At 43.8% G+C, this 13,936-nt stretch overlaps 1 protein-coding gene across 1 annotated transcript in view; it reads left to right on the top strand.

The window, feature by feature from the left end:
• Window positions 1-13,936, top strand: part of ADGRG4 (adhesion G protein-coupled receptor G4) — a 179,258-nt gene that overhangs the window by 19,840 nt on the left and 145,482 nt on the right. Inside the window, exon 5 of the mRNA XM_068247901.1 lies at window positions 7,772-7,868. Within this exon, the coding sequence (XP_068104002.1) occupies window positions 7,772-7,868 (97 nt within the window). The remainder of the gene's footprint in view (window positions 1-7,771; window positions 7,869-13,936) is intronic.

Raw genomic sequence — 13,936 nt, forward strand, 5'->3', positions numbered from 1 at the left:
TCTGTCTGTGTTTCCCACTGCCAGGGTACACAGAATTACCTTCTGCTGCCACTCTGCCACCAGCTATTACGTCAAACAATAGCTATATTGGTTGCAAAACCAAAACCAAACAAACCATTAAAAAAAAAAAAAAGGTTTAATTTTTCGGAGGTGCCCGGGTTGAAAACTGTGTTGTCCCAGTTGTGTATTGGACACAATGTGGGCTGCACGACCGCTGTCTGGGACCTCCTGTTGTGTTTATTTACAGCCCTGGTATCACCGCTAGGTACCAGGGCTATTATGTCACGGCGAGCTGCCTGCCTCATTGACTGCCTGCTGCCACACACTCATCCTCCTCCTCCTGCTGCTGAATTTACATCCTGCTGTCTTTGTGTTTCCACTGCCAGGGAGCACATACAATGGCGCTTCCAACATGCGTGCGCCCACCAGCTATTTGTTACGCTCAAAAATAGCTGCATTTCTTAAAAAAAAAAAATTGAAAAGAGAAATACGTGAAGAAGAAGAAGACGATATTGAAAAGGAAGGAGAAGATGAAGATGAAGAAGAAGAAGAAGATGAAGAAGAAGAAGAAGAAGATGAAGAAGAAGATGAAGAAGATGAAAAAGAAGATGAAGAAGATGAAAAAGAAGAAGAAGATGAAAAAGAAGAAGAAGATGAAAAAGAAGAAGAAGATGAAAAAGAAGAAGAAGATGAAAAAGAAGAAGAAGATGAAAAAGAAGAAGAAGATGAAAAAGAAGAAGAAGATGAAAAAGAAGAAGAAGATGAAAAAGAAGAAGAAGATGAAAAAGAAGAAGAAGATGAAAAAGAAGAAGAAGATGAAAAAGATGAAGAAGAAAAAGATGAAGAAGAAAAAGATGAAGAAGAAGAAGATGAAGAAGAAGAAGAAGAAGATGAAGATGAAGATGAAGATGAAGAAGAAGAAGAAGAAGAAGATGAAGAAGAAGAAGAAGATGAAGAAGAAGAAGAAGAAGAAGAAGAAGAAGAAGAAGAAGAAGAAGAAGATGAAAAAGAAGAAGAAGAAGAAGATGAAGATGAAGAAGATGAAGAAGAAGAAGAAGAAGAAGAAGAAGAAGAAGAAGAAGAAGAAGAAGAAGAAGAAGAAGAAGAAGAAGAAGAAGAAGAAGAAGAAGAAGATGAAAAAGAAGAAGAAGAAGAAGATGAAGATGAAGATGAAGATGAAGATGAAGAAGAAGAAGATGAAGAAGAAGAAGATGATGAAGAAGAAGATGAAGAAGAAGAAGATGATGAAGAAGAAGAAGAAGAAGAAGAAGAAGAAGAAGATGAAGAAGAAGAAGATGATGAAGAAGAAGAAGAAGAAGAAGAAGAAGAAGAAGAAGAAGAAGATGAAGAAGAAGAAGATGATGAAGATGAAGATGAAGAAGAAGAAGAAGAAGAAGAAGAAGAAGAAGATGAAGAAGAAGAAGAAGATGAAGAAGAAGATGATGAAGAAGAAGATGATGAAGAAGAAGATGAAGAAGAAGATGATGAAGAAGAAGATGATGAAGAAGAAGAAGATGAAGAAGAAGATGAAGAAGAAGAAGATGAAGAAGAAGAAGAAGAAGAAGATGATGAAGAAGAAGATGATGAAGAAGAAGATGATGAAGAAGAAGATGATGAAGAAGAAGATGATGAAGAAGAAGATGATGAAGAAGAAGAAGATGAAGAAGAAGATGAAGAAGAAGAAGATGAAGAAGAAGAAGAAGAAGAAGATGATGAAGAAGAAGATGAAGAAGAAGAAGATGATGAAGAAGAAGATGAAGAAGAAGAAGATGATGAAGAAGAAGAAGAAGAAGAAGAAGAAGAAGATGAAGAAGAAGAAGATGATGAAGAAGAAGAAGAAGAAGAAGAAGAAGAAGAAGAAGATGAAGAAGAAGAAGATGATGAAGAAGAAGATGAAGAAGAAGAAGAAGAAGAAGAAGAAGAAGATGAAGAAGAAGAAGAAGATGATGAAGAAGAAGATGATGAAGAAGAAGATGATGAAGAAGAAGATGAAGAAGAAGAAGATGATGAAGAAGAAGATGAAGAAGAAGAAGATGAAGAAGAAGAAGAAGAAGAAGAAGAAGAAGAAGAAGAAGAAGAAGAAGAAGATGATGAAGAAGAAGAAGAAGAAGAAGAAGAAGAAGATGAAGAAGAAGAAGAAGAAGAAGATGAAGAAGAAGAAGAAGAAGAAGATGAAGAAGAAGAAGAAGATGAAGAAGAAGAAGAAGAAGAAGAAGAAGATGATGATGATGATGATGAAGAAGAAGAAGAAGAAGAAGAAGAAGAAGAAGAAGAAGAAGAAGAAGAAGAAGAAGAAGAAGAAGAAGAAGAAGAAGAAGAAGAAGAAGAAGAAGAAGAAGAAGAAGAAGACGACAATATAGAAGAAGAAGAAGAAGATATAGAAGAAGAAGATCGAGAAGAAGAAGAAAGATAAAGAAGAAGAAGAACAAGTATATACAGTAACACTACTGAACAAAATTAAGGACACAACTTCTCTTTCCACATTTTTTTTTAAAGGAACATCCCCACATAATCACTTGCTGTTGTTACTTGGAAAAAAAGAGGTTTCTTGCATCATTCACCCTCAAAACAAGTGTTGGAAGCTATTTAAGGCCAATTCGAATAGTCAGCTCGAATAGTTAGCTCGAATACCGACTCGAATAGTGAGCTCGAAGTCCGAGGTCGAATCGAATAGTAAAAATTATTCGACTCGAATATTCGACTGACCTCGAATAATTTACTATTCGAATTCGACCAAACTCGAATTTTAAAAAGGGGTATTTGAGCATCACTACCTTTAATCCAGATTGTGCACAGTACATGTATGTTTGCTGTAGTGCCATCCTCCTGTAACCCTTCAGCCTTCCCCATTTATTTGTTTAATTCAGACAGTATTTTGAGTTTGCTTACCGGAGGTAAGTCCACCCCTGCCTCCCAGCAAATTTTAAAACTTTTATTACCTTTTATCCTGCTGGCGCCTCTGTTCACTTACGATAATACTGTGTCCACCCCTGGTGGAGGGGTGACCTACCCCTACTTTTCTGATCTACAGAGAGCGACATCTTAATCCTGAGTGAGGACCTGCATCTACAGTGGTTGCCTAAGAGGTAACCCATGTTTGTGAGCATGGGCATCCGCAGAAAATTTTCCAGGGGGGGACAAACAGGCGGGGAAGAAATGTGAGGGTGAAGTTGTGCGGCTTAGCGCGCCACACCGAAAAATGGGTGTGGCCATGGACCAGAATGTGGGTGTGGTCATGGGTGGAGACACATTTACATGAACTTAGCAATGGTGGGACATTAGATTAGGACAGTGGTGGCGAACCTTTTGGAGGCCGAGTGCCCAAACTGCAACCCAAAAGTCACTTATCTATTGCAAAGTGGCAACATCAGCAATTTAAACTAAGTACAAACGTTTTAACTCATACATGAACATTATGGCAAATCCAAGTTGAAAATAAACTGTGAAGATAAACAATTTCATCCATCCTACTCCTGAAAAATGTATTCTTTTTTTAGAACTTCCCCTTTTTATTTTCTGTTTTAAAAAGCTAAAAAAGTAGGTTTAATGCTATTTTCCCATAGTCCCGCTGTTAGCAATCATGTGACCCCCAACAAGACAAATTCAGCAATCCTGAGGCCCCCATCAAGACAAATTCAGCAATCCTGAGGCCCCCATCAAGACAAATTCAGCAATCATGAGGCCCCCAACAAGACAAATTCAGCAGTCATGAGGCCCCCAACAAGACAAATTCAGCAGTCATGAGGCACATAAATAGACAGCATTTCACATAAATAGGCAGAATGACCCCTTAATATGGTAGACACCTCTCACCTGGCTTCTGAATTCTCCTCTACTGGCTGCTGTACCTGGCAATACTGTTTTTGGCTGGATTGGGGATGATGTGTGGGCTGAAAGGCCTTGTGGTGATGCTGTGGCCGGGCTGGCGGTGATGCTGTGGCCGGGCTGGCTGGCGGTGATGCTGTGGCCGGGCTGGCTGGCGATGATGCTGTGGCCGGGCTGGCTGGCGATGATGCTGTGGCCGGGCTGGCTGGCCTGGTGGTGATGCTGGGCTGGCTGGCCTGGATAGTTTACGTAGCGCCAAGAGCCCCCCAGTTTACGTAGCACCAGGAGCCCCCAGTTAAGGTAGTGAAAGGAGCCCCCCAGTTTAGGTAGTGACAGGAGCCCCCCAGCTCAGGCAGTGACAGATGCCCCCCAGTTCAGGTAGTGACAGGTGCCCCCCAGTTCAGGTAGTGACAGGAGCCCCCCAGTTTAGGTAGTGATAGGCACCCTCCAGGTTAGGTAGTGACAGGCGCCCCCAGGTTAGGTAGTGACAGGGCCTCCCAGGTAAGGTAGTGACAGGGGCCCCCAGGTTAGGTAGTGACAAGAGCCCCCCCAGGTTAGGAAGTGACAGGGACCCCCAGGTTAGGTAGTGAGAGGAACCCCCAGGTTAGTAAGTGACAAGGCCTTCAGGTTAGGTAGTGAGTGACAGGGACCCCCAGGTTAGGAAGTGACAGGGACCCCCAGGTTAGGTAGTGACAGGGACCCCCAGGTTAGGTAGTGAGTGACAGGGACCCCCAGGTTAGAAGGTGACAGGGACCCCCAGGTTAGGTAGTGACAGTTCTCCCCCAGGTTAGGAAGTGACAGGGACCCCCAGGTTAGGTAGTGAGAGGAACCCCCAGGTTAGTAAGTGACAAGGACCCCCAGGTTAGGTAGTGAGTGACAGGGACCCCCAGGTTAGGAAGTGACAGGGACCCCCAGGTTAGGTAGTGAGTGACAGGGACCCCCAGGTTAGAAGGTGACAGGGACCCCCAGGTTAGGTAGTGACAGTTCTCCCCCAGGTTAGGAAGTGACAAGGACCCCCAGTTTGGTAGTGACAGGTGCCCCCCCAGGTTAGGAAGTGACAGGGACCCCCAGATTAGGTAGTGACAGGTGCCCCCCCAGGTTAGGTAGTGACAGGGACCCCCAGAATAGGTAGTGATAGGTGCCCCCCCCCCAGGTTAGGAAGTGACAGAGACCCCTAAGTTAGGTAGTGACAGGTGCCCCCCAGGTTAGGAAGTGACAGGGACCCCCAGATTAGGTAGTGACAGGCGCCCCCCCAGGTTAGGAAGTGACAGAGACCCCCAAGTTAGGTAGTGACAGGTGCCCCCCAGGTTAGGAAGTGACAGGGACCCCCAGATTAGGTAGTGACAGGCGCCCCTCCAGGTTAGGAAGTTACAAGGATCCCCAGATTAGGTAGTGACAGGCGCCCCCCCAGGTTAGGAAGTGACAGGGGCCCCCACATTAGGTAGCGACAGGTGACCCCCCAGGTTAGGAAGAGACAGGGACCCCCAGATTAGGTAGCGACAGGTGCCCCCCAGGTTAGGAAGTGACAGGGACCCCTCCAGGTTAGGAAGTGACAGGCGCCGCCCTCACCGTTCAGTCATCAGAATTCAGATTCAGCCGGCGACCCGACCAGTTAGAGCGGGCGCACGGACGCACCACGCTCTACCCTCTTTCCCTGAAATTAAGACATCCCCTAAAAATAAGCCCTAGTAGGAATTTGTGTATACTCGAATTATAAGCCCTACCCTGAAAGTAAACCCTAAGAAAAATATGGAAACTTGTGTTTATTACTAGAGCCTATAGTCTTGCGGGCAAGTAGACAGGGGGCACAGGAGGACAGGGGATAGAGGAGGATACAGGTGCAGAGGGGGACACCAGGGGACACTAAAGGTACAAAGGGGAAAAAAGTGGCACACAAGAGGTGGATCCAGCAGAGGAAAAGGTGTCACAGTGGGAAAGTCAGGAGGACACACAGCACAGTAACTGAAATATAAGACATCCCCTGAAAATAAGCCCTAGCACATCTTTTGGTGCAAAAATTAATATAAGACACTGTCTTATTTCGGGGAAAGACGGTATATGCGGAAGTGATGTCACTTCCGCATATCAGTGCGGTGTGCTAGGTCCTAGCGCCCGCACTATTGGTCGCCGGGCGGCTGATCGAGGTCTGATGGCAGGCAGGGGGGGGGGGGGGGGGGGGGAGGCAGCGGGTGTCCAGGGCAGGGCAGATGCCCCAATTTGCCCGACGTGTGGATGCCCGTGTTTGTGAGTATATTCATCTCACACTTACATTTATCCACGGTTTCCAATACATACTACACTACATTGGGCCCTCTGTGTTTCTTATTTATTTTTCTTTAACATATTTTTCTTCTATTTCACAGACGACTGAAGAAATCATTACATAGAGCCTTTACAGGATACCTAGAGGTGACAGACGCCCAATCCCATTGTTTGTGATTAGAAGAGTCAGGAAAGCCTTCCCTGACCTTGAAGAATAATATGTTGGATTTAGACCAGGGGTCTCAAACTCAATTTACCTGGGGGGCCGCAGGAGGCAAAGTCAGGATGAGGCTGGGCCGCATAAGGAATTTCACAATAGCGGCGCATCGCCGCCTCTGCCCGCCCCTCTCACTCTTCCTTCACAGAGAGGGGCGGGGAGAGGCGGCGATCCGTGCGGCGATTGACGTCAGGAGGGGCAGAGCTGAAGCTGAAAGCTCTGCCCCTTCCAGGAAATGCCGGCGGATTGCCCCCCGGGCGATTTGGTGGCTCTGCAGCCCTCGTTTAGCGGCGGGGATGCGGCGGATTACTTGGGAGCACTGAAGCGAACTATAAGGAAGCTTTTGCCGGCGAGGGCCACAAAATATTGTATCGAGGGCCGCAAATGGCCCGCTGGCCACGAGTTTGAGACCCCTGATTTAGACCATGTTGCATTGCTAAAAGGAGCAAAATGTATATTAGCTAGATTAATCCTTTTATTGCCTATAGTACAGTTATCCGCTACAGTATTAAGGCGCAAAAGCAGCACTATTAAAATATACTGTTAAGCATGAGGAATAAGGTTAGGAGTCCACTTAGGGGTAGGCGTTTGTGTGTGTGTGTGTGTGTGGGGGGGGGGGGTTAAGGTTTGGCGCCCACTATGGTAAGTTTTAGTGTTAAGGCTCGTACACACCTCTGATCAAAGGCAACGACCGGTCCGTCGTCACCTCCCGCTGGGCGGGTTTTCAGCAGGCAGTACAGCGTGTGTACAGTCTGTCGGTGGACTGATAAGGCTGTTTCTGAGCGATCCGCCTGGCTTGATCAGACATGTGTACGAGCCTTTAGGCACCATCTGGGATCCTAGTGTTAGGTACTACCTGGGGGGAGGTCCTTAGAGTTAGGCACCACCTGGGGGGAGGGTTCTGAGTTAGGCACCACCAGGAGGGATCAATTACTGTTACTGTAGGCATCAAGAGGGAGGGTTCTGTGTGAGAATAAGGTTAGGGTATAGTAAAAATTGGTAAACATTATACGTAACACTGTGTTCTGAATTACAGTATGAAAAGGATAAAATACAGCATAACCGCTATTTTATCCTCTACAGAGTACTGATACCAAACTTTATAGCAGAACAAATAACGGTTATGCCTCTATTTTGTGTGCTACTGCTACATAGTTCCAGCTGAAATTATGCCCACATGTATTTTACAGATGTGCTTCCACGGTTCAGTTGTCACTGCAAACAGATCTATTGAACAAATGACAGGGGAGGAAGACCATAAATACAGGGTCCATGCTTCCGGTATTTCTAATAATTAGTGTTGTGCTATGACTGTACAACTTAATTTGCCTCCCACTCATTATGCAGCATAATCCAGACTGTAGAATGTATGTTTTATTACCTGTGTTAAGTCATAAATCAACGCTAAGCAATCAAGCGCTTGAGTCCATAGTTCACATTAGTGTTCATCTTCCTGCATTCTTGGAGTTTAAGTCGCAGCTTACAGGGTCCATTATTCAGTCCGAAGGGTCTGCAAACCTGAATAACCTGCTGAGTGGCCATGATAACCTGAAGACCGTCCGAGGTACAAACATGTTTTTTCTATTATCTTCGTTTGTTTTAAGATTTTCAACGCTCTACATGGGCTGTTCCCCGTGGAAGTGAACACTTTACTGTGACGAATGTGAAAATAACAAGTATTTTTTTTCCCTGTGGGTTGATTACTAAGTGCTAGCCCAATATATTGAGATGAAGTAAGATTTGTGCTACAATAATGTATAAACAGGTTTGCATAATGGTTTGTACCTGAGGTTCTTCCTGCTTTAAGGCCCCATTCACACTTAGAACGCAAAACGCCGGCGAGTTTTGCAGGAGTGATTTTTCTGCGATTTCACACAGAAATGCGATAGCCGGGAAATCGCCTGAAAATAGTGCAGGCGACGCGTTTGCGTTTCACGTTTTTGCCCATTTTTGGGCGATTTGTGCAAATCCCCCAAGTAAGAACGGGCCCATAGGGTTTCATTACACTAGCGCTTTTAAAAATCGCTAGCGTTTGAGCGTTTTTCCGAAATCGTGGCAAAACACTCTAGTGTGAGTAAGGGCTTGTTCACATTATGAGCTTTTCGTTTTTTGAAAAGCGATGATGATTTTAAGAAGCGCTTTAAAAGTGATTCAGTAATATTTCTCAATGTGAGTGTTCTCACATGAGCCATGAGCTTTCTTTCCAATCGCAAACACGGCTCCTGCACCATTTCCTGAGCGATTGCGCTTCCATACAAAGTATAGGGAAATCGCAAAGCTCTTTAAAAAGCGACTTGGCGAACGCTTTTTAAAATAAATGCATTGTATCTGTTAAGGTCCAGGTCAAAGACACTTCCTGATTGTCATCAGGAAGGAAAAAGAAAATCACCAAACAAAAGCGCTTAGAAAAGCACAAATCGCTCTGAAAAACGTTTACAAAAGCACGTGCGATTGCTCTGGCGATTTCTAATGTGAACTAGGCCTTAGGGCTGGTGCACACTACGGGAGCTTTTTAAACATTAAAGAGTTTAAAAGCTCTTACTAATGCAATGCTATGGAGGATTTTTACAAAATCACATCGCTCCAGTGTGAACACAGAGAGGATGACATTAGCAGGAGCTTTTAAAATCACAAAGTACTTAGAAAAGCTCATGAGCCCTTAAACTCATACCAATTTTAAACAACACCATATGCTATTTTGACTGTAGTATTTATATTGTGTGACTTTACAGAAGAAAGAATCGTGAATTATCCATCAGACTAAATACCAGTGTATTAATAGTACTGGTAAGTGGGAGTGGCGGTGCTCTAACTACACGGGGTGATGAGAGGCGGTCCCCCGAGAATACTTTGGTATCTATCTATAAAACTCATCTCATTATTTCCAAGCAGGAAAAAAATACTCAAAATTACCTACTATTATTATTTACAGTATATAGCGTCAAGATTTTCCATAGCGCTGTACATAGAACAAATCAAATAGTTGGGTGTGTAGATGCATATGACGTTCAAATCTGTACAATCAGGACATCCAGCAATACAAGTACAGTAGACTCCCTTTATAGTACACTCCAAGGGACCAGGAAAGTAGTTTACTATATCGCAAGTTTACTACATCAGAATTGGTCATACACTGTATATTTACACATACACATTTGTTGGGACCTGAGGACTGAGTTTACTATCTCCAGAGCTTTACTATATCAACAATAACAATCTACAACAATAATATATAATTTTTGATATATATATATATATTTATACATCAGATTTTACTAGAACAAGATTTTATTGTATAAATACATACTTGGTTGATGAGTGGTTTGAGACATCACCAATACTGGTGCATGTTCATATGTTAAATTACTGTACAGAATAAGAAACACTTAGTTAGCGGCATTGATAAATGGTGCTACAAACTCTGTGGGGGACGTGGAGTATGTGTGTAGTGTGTGAGAGTGTTGGGGATGTCGGTGCAGGGGGAGGAAGGGGAGGTTGTAAAGGTTGGGGGGGGGGGGCTGAGGTGTAGTAGGATAGTATGAATGTAGTGGCTCTTGGTTTGCTTCATTGTCATATGGGGATGTACGTCTTTTTGTATTTTTATGCACAATATAGTGATTTTTTTTTTTAGATAAACTTAAAGGGAACCTAAACTGAGAAGGATATGGATTTTTCCTTTTAAAATAATACCAGTTGCCTGAATCGCCTGCTGATCCTGTGTCTCTGTGACTTTTAGCCGCAGCCCCTCAACAAGCATGCAGATCAGGTGCTCTGACTGAAGTCAGACTGGATTATCTACATGCTTGTTCCAGGTGTGCGATTCAGCCACTAATGCCTCCAAAGAGATCAGCAGGACGGACAAGTAACTGGTATTGTTTAAAAGGAAACATCCATATCCCTCTCAGTTAAGGTTCCCTTCAAAATTAAATTAAGCAAACTATGATGCAAATATTTTCTCAACATTAATGAAGCGTATTCTTTAGTTGGGATAAAGCGCATAGTCGCTGCTGATTGTTTGTGAAAAAAAACGAAAACTAGGAAGGGCCTTGCGAGCTTATGATCTAGAAGGTAGTGGGTTGGAGACAATAGAGAAGGAAACACAGTGTACCTCCAATGCTACATACAACAGATTAATTTAACACCAATACTAAGGTTTTTTGCCTTTTAGTGTTAAGGTGCATACAAGTACAATTTTCCCCCAAATTGTGTCACCTGCCAAAATGGAACTCTGGAAATGGAAATGTGACACTGTGGGTCTCCAATGCTGTACAGATGCATCACTAGGCAACAGCCAAGGGCCAAATTCTATGGCTATGAAAAAGGAAGGAGGGATGGCAGAGCCAGGAAGGAATCAGTGGCTTCTGCAGGCAGAATAAGGAAGGCAATAATGGACTGGGACATCAATTGTCGCTTAGGCTGGTTTCACAGTGGGACGTTACAGGCGCACGTTAGAGCAGCCTGTAACGCAGCCCACCGCACAGTAATGAAAAATCAATGGGGCTGTTCACAGTGCGGACGTTGCGTTACATTGTAACGCTGCGTCACAATGCAACGTACTGCATGCAGTACTTTAGACGCGGCTGAGCCGCGTTAGACTGCTTGCACATGCTCACTAATGTTGGGGAGGAGCGGAGAGCAGCCAGGCACATGGCTAATTAATATGCACTGCACGTTATGACGTGCAGTGTTTACTTCCTGGAGCAGCCGCTCTGTGCAGCGATTGGCCGGCGGGACCACGTGATGCCGCATGCGCACAAGAGTGCGCATCACGGCATCACTGACGCCAGAGTGAGCTGCACAACGCGGCTCACTCTGACGTCCAGATCCAGCACCACCAGGCGTTGAGTTAGGGGGACGTTATGCGACCTTAACGCCCCATCTAACGCAACGTCCTGGTGTGAAATTAGCCTTAAGGAAGCAAATTAAGCATTATTGTCAGATCTGTCTAAATTAGCTGCATGCTTGTTTCTGGTGTAATTCAGATACTACTGCAGCCAAATAGATCAGCAGGTCTGCCAGGCAACTGGTATTGTTTAGAAGAAAATAATATGGCAGCCTCTATGTTCTCCTCACTTCAGTTGTAGATCCAGGCATGCTGGATCATCAATCAGCAGACCTCGGAGGACTCCTGACCACCTCAGTCAAGAATTGTCTTGTGTATGTATGAGGCTTTAGGCATAGGGCCCACTATAGATAGCAAATCAGTCTCAGGAACATTATTTTGGCAGCAAAAATAACAATTTACGGTGCAATTTCAGGGAATGTGATTTTAGCTCCTACATTCCCTGAATGAAATTGCTCCAAAAATTCTGGATTTCAGCAAGTCACAATCGCTCCATAGGGTTACAATCACAAATAGCATTTGGAATCGCTGGCTTCAGAAATTCCATTTGAATGAGAACTGATTTCTAGTTTTTTCTTGCTATTGTTAGATTGCTGTTCAGTGTGTCCAGCACACTCTAGCTGTTGGAGACAGGTTTGCTCTCCTAGTAGTGCACCGAAGTTAACCCAATAATCCTTTAACACCACTACTGTTAGCTATCCACTACTGTCTTGTATAAGGCCTCACTGACCGGACCTTTATTGTGGTGATTGTTGCACTCACCTGACTTAAGTGACATTCAATTAAAAACAAACAAGAAAACACTTGAGCGCACAGCAACGCTACTGTTATCTATCCACTACTGTCCTGACCTCACTGGCTGGGCCTTGACCAAAAAAATAATTTTGAATTAAAATACTGTTACAGTATCTATGCAGTACTGTCCTGTAAAGGGCCTTTTTTGGGTACTTGTTGCACATTGCATAAACCTGCACCTGAGTTAAGTGTCATTCATTTCCCTGCACAAATATTTTTTTTTCTGGCCTCTGCTACAGCAGGTGCACCAATATTTTTTTTTTTTAAATTACTGTTATCTATCAACTACTGTCCTGTAAAGAAAGCACTGGCCTCTGCTACAGTGGATACAACAAAAATACATTTTCTAAAATGTAAATGTACAGTGGGTTGCAAAAGTATTCAGCCCCCTTGAAGTTTTCCACATTTTATCATATTACTGCCACAAACATGAATCAATTTTATTGGAATTCCACATGAAAGACCAATACAAAGTGGTGTACACATGAGAAGTGGAATGAAAATTATCCATGATTCCAAACATTTTTTTACAAATAAATAACTGCAAAGAGGTGTGTGCATAATTATTTGGCCCCCTTTGATCTGAGTTGCCTATAGACATTGCCTGATGAGTGCTAATGACTAAATAGAGTGCACCTGTGTGTAATCTAATGTCAGTACAAATACAGCTGCTCTGTGAGGGCCTCAGAGGTTGTCTAAGAGAATATTTGGAGCAACAACACCGTGAAGTCCAAAGAACACACAAGACAGGTCAGAGATCAAGTTATTGAGACATTTAAAGCAGGCTTAGGCTACAAAAAGATTTCCAAAGCCTTGAACATCCCACGGAGCACTGTTCAAGCGATCATTCAGAAATGGAAGGAGTGTGGCACAACTGTACACCTACCAAGACAAGGCCATCCACCTAAACTCACAGGCCGAACAAGGAGAGCGCTGATCAGAAATGCAGTCAAGAGGCCCATGGTGACTCTGGAGGTAGAGTTGAGCCGAAATTTTCGTAATTTCGCATTACTAAAATTACGCATGCGAAATTTGCGATTACGATGCGAAATTACGGTAGCGTAATTGCCATTAAAATCGTAATTGAAAATACCGTAAGCGTAATTTTCAACGCGTAATTTCGCGGTTCGTTCATGCCGTAATTTCGCATTAAACGCTACCGTAATTTCGCGTTAAACCGTAACGCTCCGTATAATATAAAAAAGCCGCCGACTTTAAGGGTTAATAGCAAAGCCCCCTTAAATGCTAAGAGCCTCAAATTTGGAGAATATATTAAGGAGATCAGGAGGAATAAGAGGAAATTTTTTTTTTCAAAAAGACCTTATAGTTTTTGAGAAAATCGATGTTAAAGTTTCAAAGGAAAAATGTAAACATTTAAAAACCCGCCGACTTTAACGGTTAATAGCAAAGCCTGCTTAAAGTTTAGGAACACCAAATTCCCAGGGTATATTAAGGGGATCAGTGGGAATAAGAGGAAAAATTTTTTTTCAAAAAGACCTTATAGTTTTTGAGAAAATCGATTTTTAAGTTTCAAGGGCGAAAATGTCTTTTAAATGCAGAAAATGTCAGTTTTTTTGCACAGGTAACAATAGTGTATTATTTTCATAGATTCCCCCAAGTGGGAAGACTTTTACTTACTTCGTTCTGAGTGTGGGAAATATAAAAAAAAAACGACGTGGGGTCCCCCCTCCCAGACCTCTTTAACCCCTTGTCCCCCATGCAGGCTGGGATAGCCAGAACGCGGAGCACCGGCCGCGTGGGGCTCCGCACCCTGACTATACCAGCCCGCATGGTCCATGGATTGGGGGGTCTCGGAAGGGGAGGGGCAGCCAAGCTTTCCCCTCCCTCTCCGAGCCCTTGTCCAATCCAAGGACAAGGGGCTCTTCTTAACCTCCGATGGGCGGTGGAGGTGGAGGCCGCGATTTCCTGGGGGGGGAGGTTCATGGTGGAATCTGGGAGTCCCCTTTAAAAAGGGGTCCCCCAGATGCCCACCC

This window comes from Hyperolius riggenbachi, chromosome 8 (genome assembly GCF_040937935.1).
Source record: "Hyperolius riggenbachi isolate aHypRig1 chromosome 8, aHypRig1.pri, whole genome shotgun sequence".
Taxonomy (NCBI): Eukaryota; Metazoa; Chordata; class Amphibia; order Anura; family Hyperoliidae; genus Hyperolius; species Hyperolius riggenbachi.